The sequence below is a fragment of the Empidonax traillii genome, unplaced genomic scaffold, assembly GCF_003031625.1.
Source record: "Empidonax traillii isolate 1590-97213 ecotype Southwest subspecies unplaced genomic scaffold, ASM303162v1 scaffold236:size2090792, whole genome shotgun sequence".
In the NCBI taxonomy this organism is placed as follows: Eukaryota; Metazoa; Chordata; class Aves; order Passeriformes; family Tyrannidae; genus Empidonax; species Empidonax traillii.
In genome coordinates, this window is record NW_020955429.1 from 1,984,506 (window position 1) to 1,995,078 (window position 10,573).

Consider the following 10,573-nt stretch of genomic DNA (forward strand, 5'->3'; position numbering starts at 1 on the left):
GGCAGGTACAGAAGACACAGCATTCAGTCAGGATACAAACAGGACAGCTGGTTAAGAGTGACAAAAGAAGACCCACGACACAGAATTAACACAAAGGTAATGGTAGCAGGAAGAGGCCAAAAGCAAACCCAATGAGCCCACGCAGGGACTTGGGCAAGTGAAGTTCTTGCTGTGTATTATTCCAACAGGGGTGTTTGGTTATGGGCACTACAACATCAAATGCAACAGATCCAGAGCTGGCAAACACCACAGCTCCAAAGGGCACTGTCGGCACACCCTAAAAAAACTGCTCCAGACTGGCATGAAGAAAGTCATACAAGCACTGCCCGCTGCCAGACAAAGCTGCTCTTGGTGGGGGGTTATATGAGATACAAATAACAGGGAACTACAGAGTCTTTCCAGCAGAAAGACCATCTTTCCTTATTGACTCTCAGAGTTTGTCTAAGTAAGTATTTATTCACAAGATCAGAGCCTAAAACTCCAACTGCTCCTCTGACCCAGCGTGGGAACTGAGCCATGGGGCAGAAAAGAACACAGGGGTGCAAGTCCCACCTCATTAGTAACACTGCAGCACCTCAGAGAGTCCCTTAAGCCTCTTAACATCACCTTGGGCAAGGGAGTATTAGTCCATCTTAGCTGTGGGAATGACCTGGAAACACCAGTTAAGCAATGGAAAACAAGACGATGCTCAGAAGAAAGGACACAAAAAGGAACCAGGGTCTTATGGAACCAAGAGCATCAACAGAATCAAAGCAAAGGCACTTCTGACCTTAAAGAAGCACCAGGTTGCAGAAGCAATCAGCACTTGCTGATTAATTACCTGAAGCATATTAATGTTTATCATGTTGCTGGATGACAAACCAAGGGCAAACCAGTAAGTCTCTCTCCATAAATGAGACTTCAGTCTTTAGCTAACAAGGCCTTTTCTTCACTCAGTTAAGAGCATTCCCTAACGCCCCACAAATCTCCCAAATGAAGCACCAAGGCTGATTTAGTACAGCTTTTGGGCAGAACAGTCTCCAGCCTACCAGAGACCACTCAGTCTGCAAAACACACCTGCATCCCTTAGGGAAAACTGATAGTACACTGCAGGGAGCAAAAAACCCAGCCCCAGGGGAACAGCCAACCTTTTGGACTACCACTGGAATTTTACACAACTTCAGCAACTATTTCCTCCTAATTTGTCTCTAATAAATACTGAACAAGGATACAGCTGGGCATGGATACAACTGGGAAAGATCACTCACATTGTGGTGTTTCACTAGAGCAGCACTTCCCTCCCACTCAGTGTTTAAAGACAGTGTGTCATAGAGAAGTGAAAGCAATATTCAAATACAACACTTTCCATCCAATCTTCTGATTTCCCCCCTCACTATTTAGTAGGAAAGGGGAAGTAAAATATTTAAGAGTCAGTCTTTGTTTTCATATTACTCAGGGGAGTATATAGCAAGAGTTATGTAAAACTGTTTTAAAAAAAGAGACACTCTCACTGCTGTAGTTGAGTCTTGTCCATGTACAGCCCTGTGTCCCTACAGTAGTTTTTACACTTCTCCCACACACCAGACTCCCCCAAACACAGTTGCCAGCACACTTTAAATCTTCCCTCTGTGCCATGTTCCCCAAGATGCTGTGTATGAATGGTATGCACCTTCAAAGAAAGAAACCATGAAATTACAGCCGTGTTCTAATTCACACACACTCTGTTTGTGTTGCTTTACCTCTGCTCACTTGGACCACCTGAAGTATCTAAGCATGCACCCAAGGGACTGGATTACCCTGGACTGTCACTTCCAACTGCTGAAAAATTTGGGTTTATTTATTAATGCCATCCAGAAGAACTTTTTATTTTTCCCCAGGGAAGTTCTTGCCAGGAGTACTTTCAAAAGAAAATCTTTAAAGTTCGCTTCACTCCTGACTTCCATTCATCTGCATCCTGGGTTATACAGGGCAGCAGTGCAAGTTTCTGAAGCATGTACATTAAGTTCATGTAAATAATAACATCCCAAAAGCTCCAGCACTATGCAATGTTTACTATGTACCACTTCTTTCAGTGTAGATCAGTGGAATGATTTCTGCTACAACAACTTTCAGAGAATAGGTAGAACTTTCACTTCTCTGGTTGTCAATGATCTCATTATCAGATATTGATATCAGCTTCCCATTTCTTTAAGGGAAGGACCATGGAATTAGAGTTTAAATCCGAAAAGGGCAATCACAGTCTCTGAACTGGGGTCTGTGAACTGAAGGCACAGGAAATATGGGGTCACCTGGTCTGGCCCCATTCACAGCTGTGCACAATGGCACATTTACCCCTTCCCCCCTCAGCACCTTCACCAGGTCTATCTCCCTCCCTCACATGCACCTTCCCAGGCACCCCCAGCTCGGTGCTTTCCTGTCTCCAGACAACCACATGTGAATCTGTCCTGGCCAGCAATTAGCACAGCAACGCTCACCAGATCATTTGACTGCAGCATGACTGGCTCTCTGTGCTCAGCCTGCATTTTTCTGTCCAAGCCCTTCCATGGGGGATGTAAGAGTCTGAGAGGCTTGGCTCTCCCACCCCCCACTGCTTTGAACTGCTCATAATGACAGGATGGAATCCAGAAATCCCTACGTTATCGTGATACTCCTGGTCTTCCTGCATTGAGCAACTGGGAAGAGATATTCCTAAGGAATCTCTGCTTCTGGAGTGTCATTATTTCCCATCTTTCAATTCTGTTAGGATCACTCCTCCAGCAAAAGGAAACAGCATTCTGGCACAATTACTAATGGATTCAAATGGGAATTTTATGCTTACCCAGATGCATTTCTTGAAACGCAGAATACAACAGCAAAAGGCATTCTGCAGCCTGCTTGCCCTGCCACCAACAAACAACTTGAAGAAGAGGTCAGTCAGTTTGACACAAGTGGCAAAAGGTTCTGGACGTGACTTTTCACCCCTGCAAAAGTGTCACAAGCAGGAGTTTTGTTTTCTAATCAATGGGTCACTAGAATAATTAAACCCAGACGAACACCCTCAGTACTTCAGCCCTGTAAGTGTCACTTCAGTCATTGAAAGCATTCACCTCGAGTTGAGAATTTGGGCTTTATGGAGATTTATAGCCGTGACTCAGACCAACCTGCTCTCATCCTTGGAGTGAAAAAATGCAGCACTGAGTGTCCCAGAGAAACTGCTACTGAAACAAATCACAGAGCTGATTTCTGGGCTGGCAGGTAGCAAACCATTACCTTGCCTTACGCAGCACCACAGACCTCAGGCCAGCCACATTCTGGCATTCCAGAGGTGGCACAACAAACCGGGAATGACTTCTCCATTCCTTCTCACGATTCTGCAGTAAAACAGCTCCAGTGTGCTGAGTGCCCTCGAGGTATCCTGCAGTCCAGTAACAGAGTTTTGAGCTCAGGCACTGCAGTGGGAGGGGGGTGATCTGTTATCAGTGGGTTAGCAGCGGTTTTGGAGCCTCTGGGTTTGGCTGCAGGCACAGGCACAGCACAGGTCCCTCAGCACAAGCACACAGTACAACAATCCCTCAGCCTGTCACAGCCTCACACTTGCTACAACCAACACACGAGCATCCTCGATGGCTCCAACCAAATATTTACTCAACTGCAACATCCTGTACTTGATGACTCAGGTTCTGCTCCTACAAACTCCTGAAACAGTTTCTGCTCCTAGGAGAAAAAGCCTCTGTTTTGGTCTCACTTTCACAAGTGAAGTCCAGTGACAAATAGCTTGGGCTTCCCCGGGCAGCATTTACTTGGTTCTTGCACAAGCTTGGGAAAGAACAACACCAAAACTTCAGCAGGGAGAAGGCCACACTGGATGTCCTGGAGGATCCACTGTTTCCTGTAAAGTTCATGCAGAGCAGTGCTCATGTTCACATTCATTACCACAGAACAGGCCCGCATTTTAGAAGGAGTACTTGCTCTCCTATCAGGGTCAGGCAGCAAAGAGCCATCTCCACACCCTCCCTTTGCCTCCCAGGAGATGTCTGGTAATAAATGTTCATCCCAGGAGCAGTTACAGTTTCACTCTCAGTTGACATCTATTGATTGCTCTCTAGAAACTCTTCATATTCCCACCTGGTAACTCAGATAACATCTCTACCTTGTAATAACAGTGACTGCACCGAGTCAGTGAACCCAAACACCGACTGCAGACTCACATCTCAATGTTTCTAAAGAAAAGCAAGACTCGATTAATTATCCCCCCCCTCCAGCACTCCTGCTCCAGCTCCTGTGCAATAACTCACTGCCTGCCAGAGGGGAAAGGTCACAGCCTGGGCTTGACAGGGATTGCTAAAGCCCCAGGCCGGGCCCAGGCTTCCCGGCTTACCCTTGCTCCCAGTGCTCTCCCAAACTACTACGTGGGACAGCTGCCCAGGGAGCCAAAAGCCAGCAAACAGGAAAAACAGAGCTGGGAGAAGGAAGGATGTGATGGGGAGGGGACGCTTCACCGCTCAGCAGAACACATGGCGAGTGTTACCCGGGCTCACTGCCCGGCCCGCTGGGAGAGGGGGAAGAGGAGCACCCCGGGCACTCCACAACTCAGGGGGCACCCCTGTGCACCTCAAAATTCAGAGAACACCCCTGCGCACCCCAGGACACTTTAGGGAGCACCCCTATTCGCCTCAGGACACTCTACAACTCAGGGAGCACCCCTGTGCACCCCAGGACACCCCTATGCACCCCAGGGCATCCAAACACTTCAGGGAGCACCCCCATTCACCCCAGGACACGCCTATTTGCTCCAGAACACCCCAGACCTCCGGGAGCAGCCCTACTCACCCCAGGGCACCCCAGACCTCCGGGAGCACCCCCTGTGCATCCCAGAACACCCCACAACTCCGGGAGCACCCCTATTCACCCCAGGGTACCCCCCTCCAGGGCAGCCCCGCGGGCCGCCTGCAGGCCCGGCCGTACCTGCTGCGAGGGCAGTTCCACGTGCAGGGCGCGGGCGGCGGAGCCGGGCGGCAGGGCGGCGGGGCCGGCGGCCGAGCTCATGGTCACGGCGGATCCCCGCGGAGCCGTGGCCGCCGGGCTGTCAGGGGTTAATGGCGGCGGCGGCGCCGGCCCGGCCGCCGCTCCGGAGCCATATTACCGCAGTGCCGGGGGGCGGGGCCGGCGCCGCCGCCCGACCCGCCATTGGCCCCCGCGCTGCGGGGGCGGGACCCCGACCGCGTCTCCGAGCTGCGACTGGATGAACGCCACGTCAATCACCGCCCCGCTCCGCCAGGCCTGTCAAACGGCTGGAACGGCGCCGGCGCCGATTGGAGCGCCCGCTTCCGGAAGGCGGGACAGAGGCCGGAGGGGCGGACGGTGATTGGAGGGAAGCAGATTGATTGACAGCGCGCCCTCCGTCACGTGTGCAGAGCTGTTGTCATCACGTGGGGGGCGGAAATACTTGGACGGGCGAGCGGGGGGGGGCGCGGTCGCCATGGCAACGGCAGCGGCTGGGAGGGGACCGGACCTGGGGGTGCACCGAGCTCGGGGGCAGCACGGGGATATCATCTGTGTCACAGGGACCCCCTCCTGTCACATCCACCTCCGGGACAGCACGGGGACCTCCTCTGTGTCACAGGGACCCCCTCCTGTCACATCCACCTCCGGCACAGCACGGGGACCTCCTCTGTGTCACAGGGACCCCCTCCTGTCACATCCACCTCCGGGACAGCACGGGGACCTCCTCTGTGTCACAGGGTCCCCCTCCTGCCACATCCACCTCCCCTGTGCCACATCCACCTCCTCTGTGTCACATCAACCTCGTGCACAGCACAGGGACCTTCTCCGTGTCACATCAACTCCCTGTGGAGCACAGGGACCTCCTGCGTGCCACATCCACCTCCTTTTCATCACCCTGACCTGCACAGCACCCTGGCCTACCCCACGGCACATCAACGTCCTCCACATCGCCCCCACCTGCCCCATATCACCCCCACCTCCTCCGCATCACACCCACCTCCTCCTCACCTCAGCTTCCTGAACATCGTCTCGACCTCGTCCTCCTCACCCCAGCCTGGCCCACATCACCCCAACCTGCCCCACCTCACATCCACCTCCCTCATGTCACCCTAGCCTGCCCCACCAACCAACCCAACACCCCCCCAACCCACCATGAGACCACCCCATCTCTCACCGCACCACCCCATCCCGCTCCGTGCCAACTCACCCCACATCGCACCAACCCTGATGCCCCCACGCACCAACACCCACCTCAGCCGTGCCCCCAGCACCTCCCTCCATCCCGCACTGCCCAGGCAGCACCATCCCCACATACCGCGTGGCTCCGGGCGCGCCAGCACTGTCCCCGTGCCCTGCCGGTGCCACTCGTGCCCTGCAGCGCCTGCCCGGCATAGGTGGTTGTACTGGAGATGCTCATCCCCATGGCAGTGCCGGGCACCAGCACACCTGTCCCTGTGCTGTGGGAACACCTGTCCTGCCACCCCTCACGCGCCTGTCCCCCGCATGCCACAGCACTGGAAAGGCCTGTTCCTGCCGTGCCGGGAGGCTCTGGAAAGGCTGAGTGTGCTGTGCAGTGCTGGAAAGCCTGTTCTCTGCTCCTCCTCTGCTCCAGCCCTCCTGTCCTGCAGCTCCCACACCACGGAGAACAGCCCTGGAAGCCCACCAAGCCATCAGGCACCTGCAGTGCTCCTGTATTTGTCTTGCCCCTGCTGCAGTGACTCGAGTGGTAACAGCATGGCCTTTGGCATTTGGGAGCGTGGATATTCAACAGCGAACACATTAAAACCAGGAAGAATAATGGAAACATGAGGGGAAAGCCAAGATCTCTGGAGTTCACTGGCCATCCTTGCAGGATCCTCTTCCATCTTCCCTCCTTCCGTTGCAGCTTCTCTGCCTTTCTCCAGAGTGTTTCTAGGAGTTGAAACAGAGGTACTAAACTCTTCCCCTGGGTGATTCCCTCATTTACCACACAGTGACACATCTGTGTGGGCTTCTTTTACCAAATGGTTTGATTCTACATGTAGGCACCCAATAAATTCTATACCTCAAGCTTAAGCTTTTGGCACTGCGAGCCTGAAGTTCTATGTGAGTTCTGGATGTTGGTGCCTCTGGTGGAGAAAACTGATTAAAAACAGTGGCCATTTCTTTTTGAAGATCTTCTGGCATCTCCATTTCTAACTTCTGATGAAAAAACCTCCCTACTATTTCAATATTTTCTGTAGCAAAGTGTGCTATTTTCAAGTATCCAGGTCCCAGAGCCGTGTTGTTGAGATCAGGAGGTTCAAACATAGTAATTTTGGACCTGTTGTATCAGTTTGATTCACCTCCTGGTTTCTGGTTCATTACAAGACATGTGCTCCTTCCTTTTGAACTGTCCATCTTCACCTCAGAGGATTGAAACTTGCTTTTTAAGATGAAATCTGGGGGAGGTTATTTGCCCAAGGTGTGAAAAATGCATTCAGAATGACAAAATGGTCATCAAGAAGTTTTGGGAATGCTTTCTGACTTTGAACCTCATGAGCTGTGCTTCCTCCACTGAGGAAAACTGGTTCTAGCTTAGAATTAGACAATTGGAGAAGATCACAGCTGTAAGAACAGTTTTTCTGGAGATAAATCACAAAAACCAATTTATGGAAACAGCATGAAGATGCCACTGCTCGTTGTTTGCCCAAAACACACAGAAGAAAAATAGAAATCTGTTCTTTAAAAAAAAAAAAAATCCATCCTTGGATGAAACATGACTTTTCTGTGAGTGACTTTCCTCTACTCTTTACCTTCCCCTTATATAAAAACTGTGTTATCAACTTTATTCTCCTCCTAAATCCAAAACACAGCCCCATACCTGCTACTAGGAGGAAAATTAGCTGTATTTCAGACCAAATCAGGCCACTAACTCACACAGTGAATTTAAAGTCCACAGAACAGTACCATAGTGGAGCTTTCCTATTTTTATTCATTTCCACAGGAGCAGATGATTACCTCAAACCTTTCCTAAAACAGTCACATTTAGAAAAGTCAAATAAGTACTTAACACGCAGCTCACCTGCCCTGTATATGGAGATTGCATTTCCTCTGCTGCTTGAAGCAGACTGAGAGCTCTAACCCATAATTCAGGGACTAAAAAGCAGAATTCCCCCCAGAGGAAAATTCAAATATGATTTTGTAGCTGTGGAGCTGGTACAGCTCCAAAGAAGTCCCTGCAGATTTCCAGCTAAAGCTTTGGCCTCGTTCTAAATTTCAGACTTATCTCTAGGTTCTGCTATCTTAGCGTGATAAGGAACCATTGCTAAGGGTGTTATAAAATGAGGCGTTTCTGGGACTGAGGTTTTAGATTTACAACTGATTTTCATGAGTTTGGAGAGGTTTAGTCCCTGCCTTGTATAGTTTACCAGTCAACTCAAAAAAGCCAGATCTTGCCTGAATTGTAACAAAATAATAATCCTTTCTGGGATTAAAATAATTATTTAATAAGGGGTTTTGGGTTATTTTAGGCAGAATATTTGCAAGCTGCAGCTGGGGAGTGGCTTCTTTCATCCCTATTTCCTGAGCAGTCACTGCAGGCAGCGATGCTGGAGTACCTGGCCTTAGTGGGACCCTGTGGAATTTACTGATGCCCCGAGGAAACTCCCATTTGAATTTCTGAACCACATGCAAAGGCAGACATTTATCTGTCTGCGTCGTTCTGGAGATCACAGCGTGACCTTTATTGTGTCCCCGCGGGTGTTTCCTGAGGTGTGTTACCTGGAAAGACGGAATTCCCGTGGCTGCAGCAAGTGCAGGGATGCTCAGAGTGCTCCCACATCCGTGACCTCCCAGTCTGTCCAAGCTGATGATCCTAGAGGGGAGGGATGGGGCATCCAGAGGGACCTGGACAGGCTGGAGAGGTGGGATTGTGTGAACCTCAGGAAGACCAGCCAGTCCATGAGTCTGGGCAATCCCAAACACAAACGGGGCAGAGAGTGGACTGGGAACAGCCCTTGGGAGAAGGACTGGGAGTGCTGGTTGATGGAAAGCTCATCGAGAAATAGCTCAGGTTGTTTTCAAACCGAGAAGCTTTTGTGAGGTTCTTTGAATGTTTACAGAACTCGTTAAACTTTCTCCTGGTGAAAGCTTTTCTTTATGGCCACAGTGATGAGGTAATAACATCCTCCTGAAGGCAGTTTTTACAGCCCCCTGCCACTTGACCCCCTTCCTGCTCTTTTGGACAACAGGCTTTTGTTTGGATGTTTTAACAAGCCAATTCAAACAACTTCTAAACCAATTGGCAACCATCCCCCGCAGGAATAAACATGCTGAAATTTTATTTTTTCCCCAAGAAAAAAAAATACAGGTTCAACTACTCACCTTACACTGGTGGGTGACACTCCTGTAGCAAAGCTGAGTGCAATATCCCTAACATTTGCCAGTATGTTAGATCCATGCATCCATCATCCCCTGAAAATAGGGCAAATACCAAAAGATTTTAAAGGCAGCAGAAAAAAAAAAAAAAAAAAAGAATCATTTGGTCTTGAAGAAAAGCTTTCTAGTGCTGGTTTGTGCTGGGGCTAAGGAGTCATAGAATCCCAGAACAAGGGTGGAACGGATCTGGGAGGAACCAGGGAACCAGTAAATGATCAGACCATGGACAGAGTTCAAATTCCCACCGGGCTCCTCTTGTAGCCTTTTATAGCCTGTTGAAACATCTTCACCCCCAAGTCCCCCAGCCCAGAGAAGAATAAGAACACCACAAAGCAGAGCAAAGAAATCCCTGCATTAGCACTTTTCCCCCCTGCCCTTTCAGCTGCATAAGGTGCTCTCTTGAATCCCTGCCAGAAACAGGCAGGAAAAGCCCCCTTTTTTGTTAGAGTATGGATTTTTCTTCCCTTTTTTAAAGGGAAAACCTCCACTTTGGGTAGTTTATCCCGCAGTTCTCGAGAGGTGCCGCGCGAGGGCAGCCCTTGCTCGAGATCTTTTCCCATCCCGCTCCCAGATCCCGCCGTGCCCTCGCCGTACTTGGATCGCTCCAAGTGCCTCCCCCTCCCTCCGCTGCTCCAGGGGGGTTTGCAGCCTTCCTACGGGGTGAGGAAAAGGGGAAGCAGCAACACACCGGGTTTATCTTCCTGAGCAGGACACTTCCAAACTCCACCGGCCAAGCCTGAAAAGGGCAAAGAATAGGTTTGGCTTTCACCGTGAAGAACAGCAGGGTCAGGCTGGGAAAGTCAGCCAGCACTGATGGATCCCTTCCATGGCTCAGGGGCCAGGCCCAGCCCAGAGACAACCAGTTGAACCCTCCCTTGGTACTAAAAAAGCTCATGTGAATTTTTCAGCACTGGGTGCTATTTCTGGAACGCTCTGCACCTCCAGTGCTAGAAGGCTGAGGGCTCTGACAAGAATAATCCCAGCACAGTTTGAACTGGAAGTGACCTTAAAGGTCTTCTCTTTTCAACCCCCCTGGGTAGGGACACCTTCCACTAGCCCAGGTGGCTCCAAGCCTCATCCAACCTGGCCTTGGACACTTCCAAGGATCCAGGGGCAGCCACAGCTTCTCTGGGCTACCAGTGCTAGGACCTCCCCACCCTCACAGGGAAGAATTTCTTCCCAACATCTCATCGCAATCTCTCCCCTGTTTAGT

General features: G+C 50.7%; 1 protein-coding gene across 1 annotated transcript in view; it reads right to left on the reverse strand.

Annotated features, from left to right (window-relative positions):
* The window catches only part of UVRAG (UV radiation resistance associated), a 61,161-nt gene extending 56,095 nt beyond the window's left edge, over window positions 1–5,066 (reverse strand). The window contains exon 1 of the mRNA XM_027888230.1: window positions 4,924–5,066. Coding sequence (XP_027744031.1) covers window positions 4,924–5,004 — 81 coding nt within the window. The 5' untranslated portion in view covers window positions 5,005–5,066. The remainder of the gene's footprint in view (window positions 1–4,923) is intronic.
* Window positions 5,067–10,573: the final 5,507 nt, after the last annotated feature.